Raw genomic sequence first — 26,609 nt, 5'->3', positions numbered from 1 at the left:
CAGATGACATGAGACTGATGACCTGTCACTAGTGGGGCTCTGCAGGGCTCTATCTTAGGCCCTGTGCTTTTCAACATCTTTGTGAATGACTTGGATGCAGGACTGGAAGGGATACTAAGCAAGTTCATAGATGATACAGAACTGGGAGCAGTTGTTGCCTCCTTTAAAGGCAGGGAGGTCCTGCAGAGAGACTTCCAACAAATCAGAGGGCTGGACAATCTCCAACACTATGAAGTTCAACAAAGGAAAGTTCTGGATTCTGCACCTGGGATACAGCAGCCCTGGATATATGGACAGACTGGGGAATGAGATGCTGGAAAGCAGCACCACGGAAAGAGACTTAGGGGTCCTGGTCAGTGGCAAGTTGAACATGAGTCACCAGTGTGCCCTGGTAGCCCAAAGGACCAACCATGTCCTGGGCTGCATCAGGCACAGCATCACAGCTGGGCAAGGGAGGGGATTGTCCTAACTCTGCTCTGCACTGGGGCAGCCTCACCTTGAATATTGTGTGCAGTTTTGGGTACCACACTATAAAAAAGATAGTAAATTATTAGAGAGCATTTAAAGGAGTGCAATGGACATGGTGAAGGACTTTGAGGGGAAACTGTATGAGAAGCAGCTGAGGGAAGCCTACAATTTCTGTGTGAGGGGAAGAAGAAGCAATGATCTCTTCTCTGTGAGGACCAGTGACACGGGACCCAAGGGAATGGCCTGAAGTGGTGTCACGTTGGATATTAGAAAAAGGGCTCAGGTTGGAGGTTCAGGTTGGATATTAGAAAAAGGCTCTTCACACAGAGGGTGGCTGGACACTGGAACAGGCTCCCCAGGGAAGTGGTCACAGCACCGGCCTGACAAAGTTCAAGAAGCATTTGGACACATTGTGTGTTTCTTGGGAATGGTCCCTTGCAGGGGGAATTGCACTTGATGCTCCTTGTGGGTCCATTTCAACACAGCACATTCTGTGATTACAACAAAATTACTCTTAGTTTGTATTCCCTTAAGAAAGAGAAAGGAGGCCTGGGCATGCATACATGAAACAGTCTTTGCCTAATGCTTTTAATATGGTGACTCCAGAATGATCTGTGATTCTCCAGAATGATGATGATTGCTGTGCCCAGTGTAGCAGTGTGTAACAGTGTGTAGCACCTGAGCTAGAGACAGTCACCAAACCAGGATTTTTCTGTCACAGCACACACATTGCTCAAAAGGCAGTTCTCTTCAACAGAAGCACTTAAAAGCTTCCCTCCCTCCACCATCATTCTGTCTTAATAAAACCCCTGAGGGATTAGTTCCACTCAAACAGGGTCTATGACAAGATTATAAGCAGCTATTAAAGGTCCTTTGCAATAGGAGAATAAAACTCTGATTTTATTGAAGATAGTGTTAAAATTCTCTCTGACTTGAATGGGACCTCTATTCATCCAAAAAATGTAACAATTTACATCACAGCTGCTGATTCATTAATGACAAAATTTTTGTTTTCATAATGCTCCAAATACTCACACTGCTAACCAAGTGTTAATCAATCAACAAAAAACTGCCAGTGTGTATCTTAACTATCTGAAAAAAAAAAAGTTAGGTCTACAAATTCTTTAATCTATCATTATAATTGTACATGAAAGCTTTATCAAAGCTTCATAATATATAGCCTTTAAAAACATAAAGTGATTACTGACATTCTGTTTCAAGACACATAAACAAAATTCTAAGAAAAGCAGAATTCAAGCAGCAAGACTTGTTCACTTCAGAAAAGTCACCTTCAACCATTTCCACTGGGGAATTAAGCATGACAATGCTTTCAAGAGATTGTTCCTTTTTAGCAAGAGGGAAAAGAAGGAGGTGTTAAAATCAAGGATGCAGCAAGGAAATAAATTCAGATATTAGGGAGGGAGACATTTGGAGTTAGTGTGCTTCAAGGTGAGGTGAGAAATCCTCAGTAGCAGTCCCCAAGACAGAGGGCACCCTGTCCTGCAAGACCCTGTTTTAGGTCACTACAGGGACCCCCCAGCTGTTCCCATGATCTCCTCAATGCAAGGAGCATCTGTTCCTACTTGTGGGTCAAGAGAGGGGGGACTGAGCATCCTTCCCCGACCCTGTGAGTGCAGGAAACATTTTCCAACATATTATCTGCAGCTGCCAGGCAGGAGTTGAGGGCAGTCACCTGCCCAGGGAGCCACAGACAGCTGCAAAACTTGCTTCTGCTTATCAAAAGTTATTTGCTAGTAACTTTAATATGAAAAAAAAAAAATAAAACAGAGAGCTCTAGAATGAGAGGGGAGCAGAAAGGCAGTCACCAGTGGCTTTTGGGAGAACTTAATTCAAGATAAATGATGAATAATAAGAGTTACAGATGAGGGGACACAGAAATACTTTTGTTGGCACTAAGGTACTATGGCTGGAGAGATATGGAGTTTTTCTGCCTATTTGCACTCATCCCTAAACCAGCTCCATCTTCTTCGTTATTTATTTCAGTGCACTACCCTCACCCCTGTTTAAAGGGAACATTTAAATGATGTGCTTTGACCCCACCTGTGCTGGCAACTAGTATCTGCTATGGGGTTCAGGTGAACCCAAGTGCCCTTCCCAGCATGAGACCAGCAATTTTCCTTAATAAAAAGGAAACTATTTGCTTGAAACTCACCTTAAACCTACCACAACCTATCTCTCCAACACACCAAAAAAGAGTTAAGTGGATGCAGCCTTCAGCCAGGCTATATCTCACTCCAGTGGGCTTGCTGACCCCAGCTGGGTCAGACCCTTTTCAGGAGTCAGCTCCAGGAGAAGCTTCCTGGGGTACCTGCTCCAGCACGACCTCAGCAGAGCAATTTGAGCCCTTCTGGAATGCCCTCTGACACATATGGGGCCAGGAGAATAATAGAGTCATTGGTTTGGATTATTTTTTCAAACTGTGCTGTTTCAAACTTTAGGTTTGTGAAATTATTCATTTGACCTTGACTGATGACACAACCATTCACCTGTTCTCCTACTGTGATGTCTTGGGAACACTTCAAAAACCAAACTTCTATTTCTTTCAAAAGGTTTTACAGTAAGACTTGTTTTAGACCCCAGTACAGTAAGTGTATAGTCCAGGGAACTGATCTCTCCTGTGTTCCTGAAGTAAATGTCATGTGCCAGTATAAGCCTATATATTGCATACATACATACATACATATATATATGCATGCATAAACAAGCAAATACACACACACACACACACACACAAATATATATGAAGACCTCTCTTGGTTGTGAAGCACTTGCCATATAGTCCTAACAAACCCTGTTGGTGGTAGTGGGTTACAGAACAGAAGTTACAGAAGTTTTAGAATGTGGACAGATGTTCACCCATGGAAACACAGTGGCTGTGAGAGTCACCCTGAAACCTGCCCCTGGCTGGGTGACTGTCTGCAGCCTGGCTCATGGGTAAAGAAGTGATTATTCTAAGTAACTCAAACACTGCTTTGCTCATGGATTTCCATCACTTTGTTGTAAAAAAGGCCAAAATGCAGATTCAGAGCCTTAATCTACATGTCCATGTGGGATGTGTAAGCAGTTCACCACTGTTTCCTACTTATAAGCACTGATTTCTTTGCAATACACCAAATAAAGTGAACAGAGAACAGAAAATAAAGCTAAGACTAGAGTGAGGTGCTCTGCAGAAATTTCTGTCTCAGCCCATTTTACCTTCATAACCACTCTGCCAAGAATACTACCATGTCCCAACTTTCCTATGATGCTAAGATATGCTATCATTATGTGACAATGAAATATCCTTTAAAATGCTACAGGGAAGGAACTATGGAAGACTAAGAGCTCCAGTCATTGATGCTTTTGGGAGCTGTGAATACATAATTCAGATGCATGGTGTACTTGACAGCAAAATTCTCACTTTAAGCAAACAAAATCCTCAGCACAGCTTCTGCTGAAGTGTAAAACAAGACTTTATTTGCCTAGATGAACTTTGCTGAAGACAAAATTATTGTGATGTGATCTGTGGTGGCAGAATTGATCTCAAAAGCTGTGCCACTATAAGAATGACCTCCCTGAATGTGGAATAACTTGACATACTCTTAGACAGGAGCAGGGGAGATGTTTAGCCTGTAGACACAGGAAAAACAGAAAAAAGGCAATGAAATAACCAATAGGACACACAAATTACAATATATGGATTTGGGAGGTTACAGAAAGATTCGCAAAGCAGACATTTATAGTAAAGGTTATACTTTTCATTCTCCAGTATTTCTTTTAAGTGCATAAAACCAGTAGATGAAGCAGTGAGTTTATGCTTATCCAACTTGTCATATAAGTAATCTAATGAAGTCCATAAGCAAGGTAGAACTTGCTGGGAAAAGCTCTGTTTTTTTATCAGACTAACTAATGCAGTAAAACCCCAACCTTTTTGACAGAGAATTCCTTCTTCAGTCTCTCTTCCTAAAAACTTTACTTCCTAAAGAAACCTGAGATCAAAATGTCTATGCAGCTCTGAATGCTCTGCACAGTATCACACCCATCTACTGGATAGTTTCACTTAAAAACCTCTCCAAGCTTTCTCTTCTTTATGGTCCCTTATCCATGGTGAATTCTCTTTTGGCACCCCACGAAGAAGGCTTCCAACCTCTGCAGCAGCTTCTTTTTTTAGTGAGTTCTTGAATTAAAACCCAAAAATCTAACTAGCTCTAGCAATGCTGAGAAGCTGATGCAGTTGTTGATGCAGGTGAAATGGGAAACAACATCTCAGCAAGCCCACACCTCGTTTTTCCAGGCCACACATTACCCAAGTCTGCCCATTCCTATACATTTTGACTATAATCTCCTTATCTGCATGGCTTTTTGATAGCATGTTGAAGAAGGAGCAAACTGCAGTAAGTACAGTTGTTCTTGAAGTGCTGAGTAACACTGAACTATGAGCTTCTTTTTGGCTCTCAAGAGAGGCCAGTCCCTGTTACTGGCAGAACCAATACCTGGTGCCAGTCAACTGCACATCTGATCTTTGCTTCCAGTGGAAGACAACCCAAGTACACGAGAAAGAAGAGAGCATAGAAATCACACTAAATTCTGAAGGCTAAGGACTGTGATGGACACATTGCAGTCATCCTTCAATTCTGATATCACCTGCTAGGCAATTTGATCAGTGCAGGTTTTCTGACTGTCCAAAAGGGGTTTTGGTTTTCCATTTCTGCCTGTCAGTATGGCATGAGTTCCTCCATGGATGAAGGATACCTCACTGCACAGACATCTTTTTGCTTCCTCCCAGTTCACAGACCCTTTTTATTTCTACGGACAGGCATAAACTATATGAAGTATTTTCTTCTGAGAAAAATTATCTGGATTTAGAAAGTAAGACTGGGGGAGGGATGAGGAGGAGGAGCAGACACCAGATGGGCAGTACCAGCCCATTTGGGCTCTCTCATATTTAGATTGGGATGCACAGACATGGCAGGGTAGGTAGGAAAGATTATGACCTAGCAACACAGAATACAGAACCCAAAATAATCTTTGGTTATTTTCCACAGTTCAGACCTAGAACTTAAAACCATCAACAGCTTCCTTTCAGACACTTGCATTTAATTCCTGCTTCCTCTTATCCACCTCAGGTTTACTTCCAAGATCACACCTCATCATAATCTCCTGCCTTTTGTGTAACATTAATGCTCACCACACCTCTGCAAAAGAGGGAAGCAGTGATTTGGATTAGAGGGAAACCTGCACATCCCTATGTGTATGTACCTTACTGGTACATGAGGAAAGTTGTTTAGCCATCCAAGCAGGATGTTATTCTCTGGATGTTTTTTGCCTTGCTTCCAAAATGCTACATGCTCCTGATCAATACAGCCATGAAGGGCCAGGTAAATGGTCAGACTGCGGATTTTCACTGCTCCAGGAAAAGAGCCCTATGATTCCTCAGCTGTTTAACATCATAAATAGCCATTAAACAGGCCTCAATTTACCATCTGTTTGCTATTTATACCACCACCAGTGCTAGCATCTGCTACAGCATAATCACCTGTTTGCTACAGTTCAACCTCAGAGAAGGAAGGGCTGAATCTGCTGGAGACATTTGTTTCTAGAGCTCCTCATAAGGTGCACTATATTCTCTCCTACACCCACCTAGACAAAAGCAGAGAACTGAACCCAATTTGTGTGTTCAGGTGCACTGCACTTGCACAACCTTGGGCTTTAGGTTGCACAGAGAGGAAAGTGTATGAGTCCTCCACAAAACAGCTACAGGACCAGCTGCTGGCCAGAACATCCCATAGCTTTAGGTTGCTGGCACACTACCCATTTCCAGGCTACATGAGTATGGAAGTGGGAAACACCGAAAGATATAACTAAGATGGGACTCATGTGACTTAACAAAGGTATTAGTTACACTGTACTCCTCTGTCTGCCACTGAAAAAAACAACAAGAACCCCTGAAGTGTGAGTGGAGAGAAATAAGCCTCTTTTAACTTCACCACTAAGTAGACATCTGAAATAATGTAGACTTCTAATTCCATGAGAAATTCTCTCTCCTGCACTAGGAGCAAATCTGAGCAAAGACACTTGGCTGCAGTCACCAACATTACAGATGAACAGAATTAGGTGAATCCCACCCACCCTGCCTGGTGCATTATTACACCACAATGTATTTCAGATTATCCATTGGATGTTTCAGCACAAATATAATGTACTTCAGAGGATGGTATTTCTGATTAGGCAGATGAAGATACTAATTTCAGTCTAAGTGAAATGACCAGGGAGTCCACTGTAATGTCATCCTCCCCTAATAATAAAAAAAGACAGCAGAGCCATAACAATTCTTCAGCATCTATCAGGTACTTTCAAAGCCCCCAGATTCAGAAGCAGATTGGGATGATACAGAGACACCAAAGCATCTGTGCTTTCCCTGGGTGCTTGCAGGCACCTGTCAGGACACTGCTTCCTTCCAGGTTCTGTTCAGTCACCCCATCCATGCATGCCAGCCCTGCTGGCTCATGCCTATAAAGCAGGTGTAACACAAAGAAATTTGGCAGAAACTGTACCAGCTAACCCTAAAGGGAAGGTGGGTCTGCCTCTGAGCCCAGCACAGACCTGGAACTAAAGTTGTACCTTTTGTAGCTCCTCAAAGTCCAAGCAAGCGTCCCCCTCCTCCAAGGACATGCCGGTTCTGGTTTGGGTTTTGCTTTTAATCAATTCTGCCCTTGCTGTGTGAATTCCCATCTCTGTGATGGAGATCTCTGTGGGGCTCTGCACACTTTTATTACCAGCAGAATAGACCGTTGTTACACAATCTACATTGGGATTATATTTGGTCATAATTGCCCATTTTGAATGAATACACCACAGTCTCCTCTGATGCCTTCCTCTCCCTGTGAGTAACTCCAGCCCTGGATTTTTCAAACCAACAAATCATGGTTCCTTGAAGGACAACTGTTGAGAAATGGGGCAATGCGCAACCAAAACAGAGCGAGGGGAACCAAGAGACTTGGTGTTTAAACAAGAATCCTGCTGCTATCCTCGGGGAAGGGCCCTTCACTTCACATATCCCTATTTTCTCTTGCTCTGTCAAAATCTGAATTGATGAAAAGCAGCTGAGAGTCCTTGCCACCACGACAATTTTTCATCACTCTGCAAGATTCAGCCCAATGTACAGAAATCACTTTTTTTTCTTCCAGCTTCAGGCAGGTTGAAGCTTGAATACAAAAGAAAATGCAGCAAGTCTAACACAGGGAAAGGAAATGCTTATTTGTATGTCTTCATAGCTTGTAATTAATTTTGCAATAATTATGCAACAACTTAAAAGCATTGACAGATCCCTTTCTGTAGATATAAATAAGAAATAAGAAAAAAAAAATTCAGATTGAACAGAAATGTTCCCATCTAGACATCTGGCTGATGGAAAACTGAGAATTCATTTTAAATCATAGATTTGCTGGTCACTTGTCGCTCGTGGGCACACTAGCAAACCTATGTCTGGCAAAGTCAGAGCTTGAGAATGTACACATTTATCATAGAATAATTTTTCCTTAAACAAACAAACAAACAAACAAACAAACAAACCCTGTCTTTCCCATTAAAAGTCTTGAAAGCAGCACCATATCTTCTGGTGAACTGGTTTTATGATCAATAGCTCAAGAGCATAAAATGGTTAGGTTGCTAATCCAAGTCCTTCATGGCAGAGCAGAATTAGTGCTAACATGCACCCAGGACATGTGTTCACTTTCACATACAATTTTAACACTAAGTGCTAATGTAAGAATCCGTATTTTCAGCCTAGGTAAGCCTGTGTGTGCACCACAGCAGAGCAAGCAACGTGGTTATGCTGCCATCAAGTGGACACACATTGCTGAATTGTAAATACCTTTCTGGAACAGTAAAGATAAAAGAATTTCAGGGCTGTATTAAAAATTTTGGAGGTTTTTTAACACCATGCTGAAGAATTTCTGCGTTCTCCAGCTGTTAAATTATTCATATGCAAATTATTGGGGGACAGATTTTACTGTAAACTCTACCAGGTTCTCTGGCAACCTTCAGTCACCATAATAACATGGGAAAAATCTGTTTGAAAAATCCTTAGATATATGACTATGTCCTATTTAAATTCCCAGATTAAAATCCCAGATTATATCAGATGCATAGAAGCCTTGGTGGTAAAAAAAGGGATTTGGGGTCCTTTCAAATTGACAGTGAGAATAGGGCTCTAATGGGGCTTTTGTGATGGTACAAGAAAGATTTTTCACTATCTACAAGCTGATAGAAAATCACTAAAAATGTGTTAAAGCTGCTGGCCAAAAGTTAATTTATGGTTCAAAAGTTTAGCTCTAGTGAGCATACTCTACCTCATATAATTTTTGGCTTCTTTTCTTCACAGCATTTTTTTCTGGCATTCTACAGCAATGTTTATCAAAGCTTCTGTCTTTACATCCAATTCCCACTGAGCAAAAAAAAAAAATGCAGCTCACTGAAACATGATGGTTCTCAGCCTGAAAATGTTGCTTAAATCACTGTTCCAATTTTTCAGAATAAACGAATTCTATACTTTTTACAATATTTATTTCTCAGATAAGATAAACTAAATACATTTTCGTTTTTTAAAAGGAATCTAATTTTTACCTTCATTCACAAAGCTATTTATATAGTGGAATATAAAGTACGTTTTCTACTGCTTTTTATAACACAGTTTTTACTGGGGAAAAAAAAAAAAGTAAAAAATTTGAAAGTGGAGCTACAGACAATACTCCCCTCTAGGGGCCGAAGCAGAATTTGCAGCGCTCCATTCAGGAGCGCTTCATTTGTAAATCACATTAGTGAAATAAAACTAATAGGTCCTCCCGAGTGAAAGACTTGCAGAATTATTAAATCATTCCCCACAGAGAACGCTGCTGTCTGTGAAATCTGTCTAGAGGACATGTTGTGCTCCTGTATTCACACAGAAGGGCTTTAATGCCACATATATACAGAAGCCCATTTATCAAAGATTTCCCTGGCAACACACATCCCATCTCCTTCCGACCCAGACCACGTATCCTCAAACGCAATATGCGAGGTGTGCATCTTTCTGTATAAGTAAACACGTGTGTCACGGAAACGTATGTCCTGACAAGTACTAAAGCTGGAAGTTTGCTCAGCTGCTCATACTTGGTATATTTGGAAGTGAAATAGGATGGAAGGTCAGCATTGGCTCGGCTGCTTTCCTCCCCTTCATTCAGGCAGCCAGATGCAAGGTTGCAAAAGCAATTCAGGCATCTCTGTCAATGACAGAGGGTCCAATCCTCCCCACACAGAATACTCCTACGTACAGTCTGGGAAGCTCGCAATTCCTCCTTGGAAACGAGGAGAATGCAGAGCTAACAGAGGGTTGTCTACACATCCCCAGATCCTGAGAACTGAGTAAGCCTGATGGGAGCTATAGGAACTGGGGCTCAAGCCTCAGCTGAAGCTCAGTACTGCACAATGCACTACCACTGAGACAAGCAGCTCCCCCCCAAAAAAGCCCAGTGCTGTCTATCTTCTCAAGAAATGCCATCCTAGGTAACTCTGCTAGCTGTTACCTTTGTTAGGACACTCAAGGAAGCTGAAGGGGCTGGCTGCTTGTCACAGTCACCTCTGAACAGGCTGGGATGGAACCCTCAAGCCACTCTGTGGCACAGAATGGCTCTGCTTCTAAAGGAGCACAGCTCCATGCATGTTACAAAGGCAGGCTCCTGACTCATGACTCCCTCTGACCCAAGCAGAAGGGATAAACACATGAAAGTTATTACTTGTAATATTGGAAAGCAAGCTGATTTAAAAGCTTTGCACTCTATTTCTTATCACATATCCTGTGGTCAGTAGAAATTTTATTTCCACAGACAATATTCTAACAAATAAAAGTTAAGTTGCGTGGTTTTTAGGCTACAAAAGCATTCTGTTCTTTCTGTAGTCTACAAAATCATCAATCCCAAAAAATCAGGAGAAAAGGAGCTGAGTGGGATGATGAGAAAGTCTGTGTCACATCCGCATTTTTCTCCAGCTGCATATGCTGAGCTTTTCCTCAGCAGGGTACCTGCGGGTACCCTGAAAACAGTGTGCCATTTTCACCAGAGAGACACCTTGACAGAGTCACTCAGATCCAGTGATGAGCTCACCTAGGTCTAGTTTACCCACTCTGCTAGCTGTGGTGGCTTAGCTCCTCACCTCATGAATCAGGGCTTCACTGCATTTGTTTAACACTGCAAAAACCAGTGCTTGCACAGAAATTGTGCAATCTGCCCCACAACGTAAGGTTCTGCTCCAGGCTGAATGTGAGTCTGATCTGGACTTCACTTACACAAGTAATTTACAAAGATAATTGGGAATTGCCATTTCTGCAATCTCTGAGCGGTAGTTACGTAGTCCATGCAGCAGTGAGACTGGTTTTAAGGCTGGCATTGCTAATTTTTTTGTGAAGTTTCTCTGATAGCTATTTGGACTTTTAAGTGTGTCCATGCATCCTCACGTTTTTTGGTTTATTACTGCGGTGATCACTAATCTGGGGCTAGTAAGTACAGCAACACACACAGTAGAAGAGAAAATTAGGATGGTTTTTCCTTCTTTTAAACATGACTTCCATCATGTCTAAGTCTTTTTAGTGCTAATGTAGTTACAACTGGGATGGTCTAAAGTTGTAAGGACATACCTAAGGATACCCTGTGTTTCCTTTTCCTTCCACAATAAAGGATTTAAGACTAGGTTCAAAAAACTCAAACATATCTGAAATTACTGAAATAAAACCTGGGAAGCTCCAGGGCCCTGTGTACAGAAGCATAACCTCCTTGAGTCTCAACAAGTCTTAGCCACTAGGCCCATGAGCGAGCCTGGGACTCGCCCTGCCGGCATGCAGGACTGTGTGGCCCCACAGCAGGACACAGCACGGGCTGGAGCTCAGCTCCCCACACATGGCTGGGGCTGCCTGCTGAAAACCCAGTCATCTCAGTGCCCAATTCAGGCTCCTGAGCACTTTGCTGGGTCCCAGGCACCACTCTGGGCTCGTTTATGGAAAGTTTAGAATAACCCTTTGCTGCTCAGTAGGTTTTTCCTTTTGCCTCTTTTTCAAGTTGTCCATATGACTATGGTCTTGGAGAAAACCCTGTTGAAGATACACAGCAGTCTTAATTACTAGAGGCTAATTACCTTTAATGAGCAAATTTCCATACACTGATGTGGGATTTGTCCTGAATAGAATTTCAGACACCTAAAATCATTGATGTTATATCTTCTATCTGCATTATGCAATGATGATTCTTGGCAGTATACTCAAATCAGAAGAGGAATACATCTTTGAAGATCTGAGACATTCATTTGCTCCTTGGTAATAAAATGTCCCAGCTTTGTTTGCAGGATTGTACTTGCTAAAGCAGCTTCACAGGGCTGCTAGCTTATGTCATTTATCCCTATGATCATTTGCCTTTTAGCACTATTAGTCAAATCGAAAAAAAAATATAACAAAAGCTCCAAGGGTTCAAGATGTACTGCCCCAGAACAAAGTCTCAGTTTCTGGTCTTGGATACTGTTTTCCTGCAGTCTGCACTACAGCTACAAACACAAACAGTAAGAGAGAACAGATCTTAAAAAAGCTGAACTGAATCATCAAATCTGTTGAGAATATGCTTTCCATTTAATCAAAAGAAATAGTTAAGCACTAGCACTATTCAGAAGCTACTAATTATTCTATACTTGAAGGCTACAATTATATTTTTCATTTTCCTTGATATTCATACAAATATGTGTGAAAGATTGGTTCCCTGGCTCTACTAGGAGTGGGGAAAGTGATGCTCACCACAAGTAATTGCAGTTATCTGGAAATCAGTATCAGAAGACATCAGTCCTGGCTATTACCTCATGGTATACAGCAGAGTGCCATCATCCTCCAGGCGCAGAAGTTTGTTTGGGGTTGTCATGTTGTGAGCAATAGACTTCTTGCCATTGTGGAAAAAAGTGTCTGGGGTCCAGATCTTGCTGGCAAGCAAGTTGTTAAGAGGGAGGCGTTGCATAGGTCCTTTGAATCGCAGCCTTTCATCCTTCCAGCTTTGTCGGAAAAAAACATCAATGGTGTATTCCTGGCACAAAGAAACACTCAAGGTATTGCAGGATCTGAATAGAAATGATGGTTCCAAAAATGACTTTAGCAAAGTAAATACAACCGAGTTGGCAGCCACATGCTAACTTACCATTTCTGTGTCTGACACAGGACCAAAACTGGTAACATAGATGTCTGTTTTCACCTGAGTTATTCTCTCTGTAATAAACATAGGCTCTGCATCAGTAATTGCTTTAAAATGCATATACCCACTGGCAATGCTTATTTCTATTAATTTCTGAATCACTGAAAAATCCCCAAAAGACTGAAATTAAGAGCATGCTTGAGTAGGCCTTTCATCCCAGATCAAATGCAGTTGTTGACCTTTGGGAGCCCAGGCTTTGTTCTTACAAACAGAAAGAAACCAGCCCTTCAAGGATGCATTTCCTCTGACTGACAGGTTTTGATCATAGAGACACAGAATGGTTTGGGTTGGAAAGGATTTTAAAGATCATCTAGTTTCGACCCCCTGCCATGGGCAGGGACACCCTTGAGTAGATCAGGTTTCTCAGAGCCCCATCCAACCAACCTGGCCTTGACCACTTCTACAGATGGGATATCCATAGCTTCTCTGAGAAACCTGTTTCACTGCCTCATACACCCTCAAGGTAAAGAATTTCTTCCTATTACCTAATCTAAATCTACCCTCTTCCACTTTAAAACCATTACCCCTCATCCTATCACTCCCTGATAAAGGGTCCTTTCCCCATCTTTCCTCTAAGCACCTTTACACAATGGGAGGTTTCTATAAGGTCCCCCCAGAGCCTTCTCTTCTCTGGGGTGAAGAACCCCAACTCCCTCATCATGTCTTCATAGGAGAGGTACTCCAGCCCTCTCATCATCTTAGTAGCCTCCTCTGGACTCGCTCCAACAGGTTCATGTCCTTCTTATGCTGGGATTCCAGAGCTGGACACAGTACTCACAAAAGCAGAGGGGAAGAATCTCCTCCCTCAGCTTGCTGGGTGCTGTTCTTTTGATGCATCCCAGGATGGGATTGGCTTTCTGGGCTGTCAGTTAGCACTGCCAGCACTTATGCAATACCTACCACAGGATCTGATCAAGTGTATCTTGGAAGGACTTACTCCCCTCTGCTGGCTTGGGTGATCTGCCTGATTCCAGACATCTATCAGAGATGTCCAAAGTTAGGTCAAATTATTTCCATCCTCAAGTCTCTAAGTCCTTCTGGCATCTTTTCAAATCCAGGTCTAATTTAATTTAAGGGCAGAAATTTCAGAAGTTCGTTATATAAGATAAAAAGCATCAAGCCCTATTTTCAAGTAGCTCTGTGTAAAGTGAGAGGAGAAGGAGAGAAAGGGATGAAAGAAATGTGTTGGTCTCACAAGAGGAAGGGGTGGGGGTAGCCAGATTAAAAAAGGGCCAGGAAGAAACATAACAGATGGTTTACACATGGGTAGAAAATGAGAGAAATCTGGGGGAAAGAGAGCTGAAGGAGGGCTCAACAAGGTTAGGATGGCAACCACTATTCACATGCTACGGTTTTAAAATAGCTGCTGTAGAGGTTATCAAAAAGACATATCAATACAGATTTGCTGTACTTGTCTAAATACGGGTGGTTTGGGGATCTGTTTTTAAAAGAAATATGCATTACCAACATAATTTTATACAGGCTGGCCAGTTAGGCAATCTTGCAGCAACCTGCTTGCATAGTGTCTTGCTCACCTTAGGAAATACCAGAAAGAAAAACCCAAACCGTATTCAATTACAGGAAAAAATGTATCACAGATGCTCCTCTAAGCCAACCTCAGATGACCTGAGTGACTGAAGAACACAACTTTCAGTAATCCTTTTCTTGTGCTCCATTTGCTAGGAGACAAATCTTCTTTCTGGACTTAGTTTAATTAATCAAACACAAGTCCCCTGTCACAGCCAAGAGCAGGTAGCCACTTGAGAGGTCACCATGTGGACAATGCTCCCCTCCAGCAGGGGACAACACGTTATCCTACCTCCCAGTCCTGGGCGCAGCCTGTTGTCGTAGCCGTCCAGCAGACCGTCCAAGATCCTGGTGAATATAGTGATGTTATCATTGGCCTCCTCTTTTACTGATGGTGTTGGCGTTTGTGAAAAGCTGTTTCGTGCAAACGAAAGGAAACAACGTCAAAAGCCACGCTGGTTTCAAGGGGCTTCAGTCTCCAGGGTATTTTGTGATGGAGCCTCCAAGGCTCTCTCCTCTCCTCTCCTGCTGCTCCTGAACAGCACAGGGAGCTGCAGCCATTTATTTCATCACTACTATAAACTTGTAAATAGCTCTCCCTGGAGGAGGACCCAAAGAAGAGCCCACGCCATGGAGGTAAAACCATGGAATGCAGGATCAGGGGACACCTGAGCCCTTTGATCTTTGCCCGTGATGGGTAGGCAGATCCCTGTCCCCTGTGCTTCCCACATCAGCCCCACCACCTCCCCAGTGCTGGCATGGCTCCATCCATGGCAGGGAGCAAGGTCAGCTCACAGCACTGGCAAGAACTGTTACTGGTTTTCCTAAGGAACTACATCAGTTCCTTGGGAATTACATCAGTTGGCTGCAGAGCTACATGAGAAGCACAGGTATGCCTGGAGATGCACCTTCAAAGTATGCCTGAAGGTGCTGTTCAATCTTTAAATGCCAAACAGCTTCTAATTTTCAAAGTTTCTATAATTTATTGCCAGAACAAAGGATGAACTGTGACCTTATTTGAGGATAACAAACTCCCACTACATTGAAAAATCCCACTGGGGTATCACTGGGGTATCTGAAAAACATACTGCTGTACAGAAAACACAGTTCTTCACTCCTCCTCTCTCTTTTGCATAAATTAGTTCTCCCTTGTAGTATGCAAATAACAGCAATGTGTAGTGGGCCTCATTCCATATCTTTGGGGCCAGATTTGTTTTTATTCCGAACTCTTTTTTATTTCATCATTTTATCCATGGCTCAGACCTAGGAAGCTGCTCACAGCACAACTAACAACTTGCATTTTTAAATCTGTTTGATTTTCATTTAAAGATGCTTAGGAGAATCCCCTGCTTATTAATGCCTTTGCTTACCTAAAGAATAGACATGGGAGATTATCCACAAGCATGCTTCACCTGCAGCAAGCAATGAGCATCTCTTAAGACAGCTCACACTAGGCACTTATTCATGATTCAGCCTCTGCTGAGATCACCAGCAAATCCTCCAGCTGTGACAGGGCACACTGCCCCACCAGGAACTGTTCCCTGCCTCATGCACCCTGCCAGCAGGCAGGAATAGTGTACACTCAGCAACCTGAACTCGATGGGAGAGTTATACAGCGATAAAAAAAAAAAAAAAAAAAAAAAAAAAAAAAAAAGAAGAATCCATGTTTATTTACTACCAGACCCCAGGAAAATAAATCTGTAAATAATCTGAGCATCTCTCTGAACAGCTTTCCTTGCAGAATACTCGTAACATAAGTGGTTGCCTTACCTAACAGAATAGGATTCATACAAAGAAAGACAAAGGGACCTCAACCTGGTTTTACCTGCAAAAGGTTTCCACTAATGAGACCTCACTGACACCCCTGTAGTGCATCTGAAGTTTTAATGACACCAGAGCTAGCTCAGAACAAGCTGCCCTCAGCCATGTATCCCCTCACAGACACAGCAACCCCCAGTCCTGCACTCATTCCCTTTACAGTTTGGATGCTTCTGCTGGAAGAGGAAGGGATTGCAAAGCCTCTAAGGACACAGGAGTAAGGTCAGGTCAAGGGAGCACAGATGTGATTCCTTGAAACATCGAAGCCCATAAAAACGCCTGCTTGAGGAGGTTTCTTCTGACCCAAGTGCAGCTGGCACTGCTGCAACCCTCAGCAAGCTCCACACTGCGGAGCCCAAGGCCACCAAGGATCTCCCCTCACTGCAGGTGGAGGCATAGCCACAAATCTTGCCTAGTTTTCATCTCCATGGTCAAAAGACCAAATTAATTCTGTTTTCTTTGCTGTGACCACAATCTTTAGTGAGCAACTGAGGCAAACAATAAAGTTAATCCAGCAGATGCAAACTGATTTCAGAAACATTAGACATGTTTTCAGGCTGGACCATTCCAGAAAAAAGGCTGTACACTTTTTTGTCAATTGTAATTGAAGGGATTCACCATTTAAAAGTGAGTATTCACAAGTAGCAGCCTAACAAATGCAAAGAGGAGACAGAACTTAGAGACTTTCTTTAAATGCAGCAACCACAACGAATGCTTTGATAAAATCCTAGTATAAAGCATGAAAATCCAGTAGACCTAGAATACTATTTTCGACTTTTCTCATCTATTTTATCTTTTCTTTTTCATAAGAAAGAGATATGCATCATGCTGTCTGCCTGCTACACCGCATCAACGTAGGAACCCATTTTCATTTTCCACTGCATCTGACAAAGAAGCAGAGAGATCAAACTTCATTTCATTCCTACAAGTTTCATGAGAAACTATGACTAGACAAGGGGAGAGCAATCTAAATTAGTGCCTCATTAAGTAAAAATGTGAGGTTAGCAGTCATCTATTCCCTCTGGCTCACTGACTGGGCCACTCAGTATGCATGTAGCTCAGAAACAGCCCCAGCAAGACCAGCCCCCCTCCTCTCTGACAATTAAGAGATATTGCAGGGTCATTATGAAAGATCTTGGGAGAAAAGGACAGTAAAGGTAAAACGTAGGTGTTGCAATGGGAGATGGGAACAAGGGATATCAAATGCGGAGCTGGGATTATTGCAAAGATGCAGTGCTGGGGGCACAGGACACAAAGCTTCACTAGTTTTTCTGCTCTTGAAAAAGCTTGTTATTTTTAGTGCTTATAGCTGAATTCAAAGCCAATTGAACTCTGAGGGAGGATTTCCATTGAACTATTTTTGTGGGGATGGGACAAAATACGCTTAATTCTCGGAACTGTTCCTCTCAATCTAACAAGAGGAATTGATGCTACTTCCTTCTATCGCAGTTATGTACGTCTTTCACAGGAATAGTACACACACCCCATATACTGAAATACTTTTATTTCTTCACACCAAAAGCTAATAAATAGAGGAAAAAGATGGAGAAACAACTATGGTGAAGACCAGTAAAAAGTCTGCACTTCTGCAAAACTGCAATCCAATTTAGATTTGGCAGATCACTTCACCCAAAAAAGAAGGCATCTGATTCCAAATTTCAGTGAAATGCCAGTATTATGTGAAGTTGCATTTGTAGATGGATTGCTTTTTGCTCTCATCTAAGTGTGACTTTTTCTGTCTTAACAGAAAGTTAGTGTTTAATTTCTGTTATTGAGATTGCTGGTAAAATGCATGTTTTGGAGTAAGGGCTGAGATTGTCGTGACATGTAAAAAGACATGTAAACTCCACTTGCAAAGTTACATGCATAAATTAGATACTATATAGCTCAATGAATAGAGAGGAATAGGTGCTACCTACCTTAAACCAATTATTTCCACACAGCTGAGGATTAGGCTTTATCAACATATTAGTAGGTAAGCACATTATTGCCTCTCTGCAGTGAAAAATGTTTTTATAGCAGAAATTTTCAGTTACGGATAAAAATAAACCTATAAAAGAATCTTAGGGAAATGCTAAGAAAATTCAGAGATAATTGCATTTAAAGCTCATTATTGAACATAAACTAAACCAACCAGGAATACTTCTCATCACATTTATTTAATATTGCAATTTTAGGGTAACTGAAAAAAGTCATAAGCCACAGAAGGGGCTCATCAGTGTAAAATGTAATAACGCTCTAAAGATGCTCAGCTACCTCTTCTGATAACTTCATAATTTACCACTTTAAACATCATTGTCTTTTTTGCCATCTAGTCAGAATCGTGGTAGGTACTACTCACAGCTTAGTTGTAATAAGAGGAAAAGGTATGGTAGATATTTAATGATTTTCCCAAAACCTCTTTTAAAAGAAAACGTTAAAATTTCTGAAAAAATAACTGAAGAGTGTTTTATTACTGAAAGATATATTTTACTCTCTCTCTAAGAGTAGTGTTTCCAATAACTTGCTTTAATAGGATTGCAATTATATCTGAACTTCAGACAAATTAACAGTTTGTGGAAGACAGTGGAGAACACAAACTTTTGGATAAAGCCAGCTGGCCAGACATCAAAGGAAATTGATTTACTTTTCTAAGTTAGCTTCTTGCCACCCCTTCTGTATGGATTCTTGAGATCTAAAAATGTTGATTTTGTGAATTTGTGCACTGAAGACTCAATTCTTTCACATTGGATTAGAATAGAGAACTGACTAAGATGATGAAATTTTAAAACAATTTTCAGATTCTTAAAAAATAATTTAATTCTTTTGTTTAGCAAAAGCAGTGTTTTACTGCCTTCGGGGAAGGAGCAATTTGTGAGCAGTGCAGTGAAAGCTTGTTTTTCACAGGGTGGCATCTTACAGTCCTCCCCATCTCCCGACATCCTAATGCCCCTTTCCGCGTCCTGAACTGCTTCCAGGGTCATTGAACACCTCCCAGCACTCTCAGCTCCCCAGGCCACTGACCTGCAGCTTCACTGGGAGGCACTGCATGCCAGGGCTTCTCCTGCACCAAGCAGAGCTGGAAGGCCTGAGGGACACTCCTGCTCTTTGGCCAGCTGGCAGGCCAGAGATGCTGAAGCTGTTCAGCTGTTTGGCAGTGGGACTGACTGATACCTTCTGCCTCCTGCACGCAGCTCTAGATTGCAATTTAGTTTTCCGGTTATTAAAATTATCTAATGGGTTCAAAAAGCTATCTGGAGATATGAAGAATGAAAGGAAGACAGAATAAAAAAATAAACAGACAAGCATGACTGCATAAGGATACAATAATTCTTACAAAATTAGTCTTTAAAAATATGAGGAAGAACTCCCTAGCATCACAAGTACTTGAAATGAGGTATCCCAGCAGAACTAACTGCTTAGGGCTGCAGAGACTAACTTGAAATAACAGCCTGAAGGAGAGGTATGTTTTGCCTAAATAGCAGGATTATGGTCTTAGTAATAACGGCTGTGAGCTGGAGAAGAAGTATGTGAAAATACAGACACACCATGGACTGAATTCTTCAGAGTGTACAGAGAAATGCTGTGCTGGCTACACATAATTGGGATCTTCTGTTCTCTGTGTTTCTGCTATTATAAATATTATTAGCAGATGGCAACTATACTGTGGGTACAGGAACAACGTCCATCCCTGTTGGTTCTGGCTCTAAGACAGATTTCTGAAATTCCACATCCAAAACACAAACACACCAGGACTGTGCATCACCAGTGTGACCCCATGGACAGCCTGGGACTTGCCAAGTAAGAGCTGGCCAGCTTGGAGCCAGGCATGGGTTACCTCATCTCAGGGAGATCTGTGGGTAAGCAGCCACACGTGGCAGCAACCCTCACAGGGCTGCCACTGCCTGGGTGCCCTGAGGGCTCACAAGCAGTGTTTTATCTCACCTGAAAATATTCTTCATGGTTTTATTTCACTTTCAGTCATTCTCTAGCTTTATTGTTTACTTTTGAGACAATTGTGAGCTACCTTGAAATGCTTAAGTAAAACACCTTAACTTGTTAGAGCATTATACAACTCAAGGCTGAATTCAAGCACACTTGAAAAAGCTTTGACCCGCGCTGGACCATTTCTGCAGAAGTAGATTCATAAAACTGTTATACCAAAAACAGGAGTGGGGGGGAGTTCAAAACCTCTTCTCAGTTCATCTGTATCTTTGCATTTTAATTGAGTGATTTTTCTTTAGATAGCTGCTACCAGTTATGTCTACAGTCCTCCTCTACTGCCTACTAATGTGGATAATTCTCAATAGTAATTACACATTTATGTTTAACATTAATCACAGTCTTTTGCTGAGATTTCTCAAGTAGCCTAGTAGATTGAGATACATAATTTCTGTGTATGTTACCAGGCATTGTGCATCAAAATCCCCCAGGGTGGCTTTGGCTATGTCAGCAAAAACCGTATCTATGATTTAATATAAATATGGAACGACTATGGAGAACTGTAAAAATATCTGCCTTCATCTGTAATGTCCTACTGTATTTTGATTTTTAATTTGTGCTCATTTGACCAATCACTTTTATCTAGCACATTGCAAAACTCACTGCAATATAACAGGGCAGTAGAAACATGGATGAAGCTAATAAAGAAGAATATGGTAGCAACAGCAAGTGTTATCAGTATTAGATTCCTGCAGTTAATACAGCAGCCTACATGTTAATTGTACTCCTCCGTCCTGAAGAGTCAGTCCCAAAGCACTTAGCAAATTACACTCTGAAACTGCTTCTGCCTCTGAAGCAGAAGCGCTGGAGCATCCTCTGTCTTTTGAGCAGGGTCAAAATTCAGCCCTAAGGCAGTGTGTGAATGGTGCAGTGAACTGGAGCTGCTTATCTCTGCAGGCCTGGACTAAAATTACTGGATCAGAAATGGGGGGCAAGGGGGGTGGGGTGGGGGGAATTTATGTGATGATCTCATTTTAGTGCACAGAAGCTTTTTGACTAACTTGCAGAAAACAAGTGTCCTAGTTTCCTCAAACTGTCCTATTCTGGTTATCTGCCAGGTTACAGGTCACACTGATTTCTACCTGGGACTTTATTCAGTATTTGCTTTGGAGTCAAAAGGGAGTTAAACTGTCTGGGTTTTGGATTGTTTGGTTTTGGGGTTTTTTGCATCCTTGTCTATCTATTCTTGCGTTAGAGGAGATACACACTTATAAGACCCACACACCAAGCAGGTCACACTCAGCTATTGCAATGTGCTGCCTTCTGCAGGGAAGACAAGCAACCAAGAAGGGCTTAAGGTTATGGTCACCAAGATTTTCTCAATGTGGAAATACTTTGTCAAACTACAATAATGTAAAGACAAGTTTAAAGCAAGTCCCACTCTTCCCTCTTAAATTCTGTCACAAAATCCTGGGACACTTTTGCCTTAGACCATGGTGAAAGAAGGACCAGGTTTTTCCAAGGTGAATAGATGAGTGTGCAGCTCTTTGCATCCTTTGTAGAGTGCAGTCCTACAACTGTTCATATAAACCTCTGAGGTCACAGGCTTCTGCCTACCTGCACGGGACACGTGCTGGATACCAGGCTAAGCTTTGCTTACAGCATAGACAGCCACCACTCAAAGTTTGGTCTTTCTCCTTGTTCCAATCTGGAACAAATCCGTTTGCTTGAAATCAGAAACTGATTTGCATCTCCATTTTGTATCTTCTTATAGCAAGGAATTGATGGGTGTGCTTGTGAATCAGCATACTGGGAGGATTCATTTTTTTTCTGGTGAAATCATAAATAATTGTTCTCCTCCACAAAGAAGAATCAACCTACGTTTCCCAAGCACTTGGAAAATGCTTTTTCCAGATTCTATTGTATAGCTCATATTCAGAAAGTTCTTAAGATCTCTGGGTACAGGGAAAACATATAAATAGAGGGCTTCTGATTTTATTTTTCATTTTCTGACACCTACAGTTGGAGCATCTCTTATTTCCGATACAGTTTTTGGAATATCACTGTCAGGAAAGCATCAAAAGTAAAAATAAGGAAACGGGATTCCTTGCTATATGCTTCAGGGAAACACGATTTCTAATTATTCTAACAGGTTTCCAACTCAGATACCCTTCTAAGCAGTCACTATCTTAGGTCACTCAGGAGGAAAGCCTGTACCAGCTAATAACATGCATCAAGTCCCATTATCGCAGTTTTGGGGCTGGTTTTGCACTACTGCCTATAACCAGCACCCATCAGGTGAGAGGGAAGGTGCAAGATCCCGACATCACAGACACAGGGGCAGAAGGCACCACAGCCCCCGGCTGTTCTAAACCCAGGTCAGAGCACTCGTCAGCTGGAGGCCTGATCTGAGCCCCTTGTGCCCCACAAGCCTTTCCCTGTGCCACCATAGCAGGCATAAAGAACTGATACAAGAGAGCAAATTTGAACAGGAGAGCCAACCACTCCCTTCCCCCTGACACCAGCACCTTAAGATGAAACGCAGAGCCCGCTTGTTTTGCTCAGCTGCTCTGTACCACACGGAGCCAAGGTTTCTCATCTCCTTAAAAAAGCAGAAATTCAAATGCAACTGGCAACTCACCCGAAGTGGCTGGCTAAACTCATGGAAACGCAGAAGAGGAAGAAGTTTTTGATCATGATAAAGTCAGAGACCATCCCATTGTCCATTCCAGAGGAGAAGAGGAACGCAGGTGGTTGTTTTGGTGGAGGTGCAGCTGTTCACTTTGTTCTTACACTGCAACAATACAAAAAATTGATAAATTATTGCATGGACAGAGAGCAGGATAGCGGAGTTCAGCTCACATCGCATCTTTTGCTATCTGCGTTTTTCACAAACTTATCTAGGCTTATGTAAACATCAGCTGTTTATGTAAAATTGTGTATCTTCAAGGACATGTTTTACCTTCTGCTGTCAGCAAACTGCAAAACAGGAAAAATTCTTTGTGGCCCAGCTTTTCCCAATATTCATCTGTGGTACAAGTAACTAAAAAAATAGCCACCATTTTCCAAATGCCAATTTCAACCCTTTACCTATTTCAACAACTTCCACATGCCTGCAAACCCAGGGCTGTGTGCAGCCTCCGCATCCTTTCCTTCCATCGCAATTTTTTCCCATTAAATACCCGGCTTCCCTTTCCAAAATCCCAGTTGAAATGCCAAGAAACACCTACTGCTTCTTGGAATTCATGCTGCTGATGCACGGCTTAGCAAAAGGAGGGTGGGTTGTTGGGGGGGGGGGGGGAGGCGGGGGGAGGAAGAGGGTAAAAAGTGACCTTCCTCGCAAAGGCACATAAACCTCACGCTAGCACGAAGAACGACAGTAATGTAGCTGCTCCAGCGACTGCTGCTTTTTGGATACCTGCCTCAGCGACCAGATCACCAATTTCAGCATTGTGCACTAACGTTTTCCTCTGTGCCCTATTAAAAACAAACAAAAAACCAAAACCACAACAAAACCCCCCAAAAGCCAACGGAACAAAAAACAAACAAACCACCCCGAACCCAACAAAAACCCCAAAACAGCCCTCAAAAACACACCCAGAGGGGAATCGCCTGGATTTTCCACCTGGACCCTGTGCCCCCGTGCTACATCGCTCAGCAACTTGTTCTCCCACCCCGCCGGAGCCGCAACGCAAAAGACCCGAATCAAAAGCCGCCCCCCGGGGCTCCCCCGCCCGGCCCGCGCTGCCCCGCAGCGGGTCCCGCTCGCTCCGCACCGGGCACTGCGGGGCCGCCGCTCCCTTCCCGCAGCCCCGGCCCGCCCGCACCTGTCCGGCGACCGTCGCTCACTCGCCGCCGCCGCCGCCGCCCGCGCACTGCGCCCGGGGCGACGCGCTCCGCTCCGCTCGGCGGAGGGTGGCACCTGCCCGCCCGTGCCCGCTCCGCCGCTCCTTCCCGTCTCCCCTCCCCGGTCCCCTCGGCACCCCGGGAGTGCCCCCGCCCCGTCGGCCGGCCGAAGTTTCCCGCGGCCATGTGCGCGGCGCTGCCCGCCCGGGGGGCTGCAGCCGGGGTTCCCCGCCGCCCTCCTCCTGCCCGCCCGGGTGCCGGAGCCCGGCGCTTACCAGCCGCCGGCGGGGGGACGAGGACGAGGGGGCAGTGTTTGCCCGAAAGTTGCGGAGCGGCAGCACGAGCGGAGCGGGAGCGGCGGCGCTGCCTCCCGGCCGCTGGCAGGCGCGGCCCCGCCGCAGCGCCGCGCCCGCGCCGCCCCCGCGCGGAGCCCGCGGCCGGGAGCGCGGGGCGGTGTGCGGGGCGCGCCCGACCCTCGGCACCGGGGCACCGCCCGGCAAGGCGCCGCTCCCGGAGCCCTCGCAGCCCCGGGAGGCTTCAGCGGCTCCCCGAGCTCCCCGCACTGGTGTCCCTCGAGCAGCCCCCACCGAGCGCCCCCCGGGGCAGCGTCCCGGGCGAGCCCGGCCGGCACCGACTGTCCTCGGGGAGAGAGGGAGCCCCTGCCACAGCCCGGGCGTGCAGGTGTCGTGTGACCGTGGGGCAGGGGTACCCAGCACGGGCGAGGCTTGCCGGTGTATAGGCTCGTTGCACCACACGTGTATTAGCGTATATATGTATAAACACACCCCTAGATACCCAGATCTTACCTATGCTCCTCTTCCAGTGGAGCTGACCTAAACCTTCACAGCTCTTAAATGCTGAAGTGGTAGGTTTATATCCACAACATAAAGTCTCTTTTTACATCCTCGGTGTTAGACATCCATAGGTTATATATCAGTATTGTATATTCCACGAGACCTGCAATAACTTCGAGGTTTCCTTGTGATTGTTTGTGGTGCTGTTCCTGAAAAATGGATGCATTGTTTCACAGCTTCAAGGACAGGAGCATCACACTCTCTATATGTTCAAGTCACATATATAATGTACTGCTTGCAGGTTCATTTTGAACTACATGAAAGATGAAATGAGCAGTATAGTCCCAGTTCCTTGGGATTCCTTGAGATGAATGCAACGTTTTGCAGCATGCGCATCTTACACGTGATAATATATGATTTCAGTATATACTGCTGTGACTGTATTTCAAAGTAACACTCCAAACTCAGTTATTAAATTATCAGATCTAATGAGGCAGTGCATGTCTTTCAGGCAACGTTATGGATCAATGAAGCACTTGTTTTTTTCCTATATCTGTATAAAAGCTCTATGGAATTAATCCCTCCAAGGAAATCAATATTGGTTCTGTGTTCGTTGCCACAGAGGGTGTTGCTTTATGTGTGCCTAGTTCACAGTCTGCAGTGTCTGAGTTGAAAAATGGTCCTTAAAAATTTCAGTTTACCTTTTTTTCTCACCTAACAAAACCATAAATGTTGCACCAGGGAGAATTTTCTATGTAAACATTGAATCATTTTCCTACTATCAATCGAGTAGATTTTTCTCGGACAGTTCTTTGTAATTCTTCTCTTCAACATTCCCTTGAGACTCATCAGGGATTGGATTTGATGATTTTTAAAGGTCCCTTTTAACCCAAACCAGTTTATGGTTCAATGGCTCTATATCTGGTGCTTAGCTGTGTTCATTTTACAGCAATGATTTATGATCTTGAATGCAGAGCCAATGACATACGTTGTTCCTCGTTGTTCCTTAGTGACTTCAATAAATATGAAGTTGTGAATGAATGTTGCTATCAGAACAGCTTTCCCAGTGCTTAAAAATATCTGAGTTAAGTAGTATGAAGCGCCAGTAGTTTCTCATTAAAATCTTCATGCCTAGGAGTGTTTAAATCACATTTTTTACAGTGCTTTGATTTATAGTACAAGCTATTTATATCTCTATATAGGTGATGTTATAAAAATATGTGATCTTTAAATAATTTTACAAAGGAGACGTGTAGGAGTATTGGCCTAGACTTGAGTGCAAGCAGGTGAGAGATGTGTGCTTTGGCCTCTCGCTCCAGCTCCCTGGCGAGCAGAACTGAGTCTCGGTTCCTCTGACTCCCTACATCTTCTCCGCGAAGCCGTATGCTGCAGATCCGCTTCTCAACACCAAAGGGAGAGAGCGTTTCGGCGCTGGGGGAGCAGAACAGCAAGAGAATGTTTAAGGAAATCTCAAAGAAAAAGAAAATATGAATGGCCCGGAACGGTTTGGTCTGGGAAGATATTTTAGCGATCACCCAGTTCCACCCTCTGCCACGGGCAGGGACACCGCGAAAGCGCCTTTCTCGGCCAAACAGCGAGCCGAGCAGTGCCGGCCTCCCGGGGCCCCCCGAGCCGCCCCGGGCCCGCCGCTCCTCCCGCCTGTCCCGGTGCCCGGGCGGGCGACCTCGGCCAGCGCTGCCGCTGCCGCTGCCGGTCCCGGCTCGGCGCCGCCGGAGGGCAGCACAGCTCCACGCAAGCGGCGGCACCGCGGCCGGGCTCCGCTCGCTCGGAGGGGCGCGAAGCGGGCCGGGCAAACGCGGACTGCGCAGTTTGGCGGGCTGGGTCCGGCAGGACAGTGCCCTCGGCCCGGGCTCGCAGTTACCGCCGGCAATAGGCAGGTGCTGCTATGGAGGCAACGGTGTTGCGCGTCCTCCGCTGTGTGTTTCTTCAGGCAGTCCCTTGTGATTCACACACACCCTGT

At 43.9% G+C, this 26,609-nt stretch overlaps 1 protein-coding gene across 1 annotated transcript in view; it reads right to left on the bottom strand.

Annotated features, from left to right (window-relative positions):
- GABRA5 (gamma-aminobutyric acid type A receptor subunit alpha5) overlaps positions 1–24,262 on the bottom strand; it is a 56,472-nt gene extending 32,210 nt beyond the window's left edge. Inside the window, exons 1-6 of the mRNA XM_071430886.1 lie at positions 24,110–24,262; positions 23,411–23,465; positions 22,630–22,782; positions 14,542–14,663; positions 12,669–12,736; positions 12,337–12,557 (exon numbers count right to left, since the gene is read on the bottom strand). Coding sequence (XP_071286987.1) covers positions 12,337–12,557; positions 12,669–12,736; positions 14,542–14,663; positions 22,630–22,715 — 497 coding nt within the window. The 5' untranslated portion in view covers positions 22,716–22,782; positions 23,411–23,465; positions 24,110–24,262. The remainder of the gene's footprint in view (positions 1–12,336; positions 12,558–12,668; positions 12,737–14,541; positions 14,664–22,629; positions 22,783–23,410; positions 23,466–24,109) is intronic.
- Between the last annotated feature and the right edge of the window lie 2,347 nt (positions 24,263–26,609).

This window comes from Agelaius tricolor, unplaced genomic scaffold (assembly GCF_023055355.1).
Source record: "Agelaius tricolor isolate 1412-34295 unplaced genomic scaffold, bAgeTri1.0.p SCAF_7, whole genome shotgun sequence".
Lineage (NCBI taxonomy): Eukaryota > Metazoa > Chordata > Aves > Passeriformes > Icteridae > Agelaius > Agelaius tricolor.
Note: the sequence above shows the minus strand (reverse complement) of the source record. Positions and strands in the feature narration are given on the sequence as shown.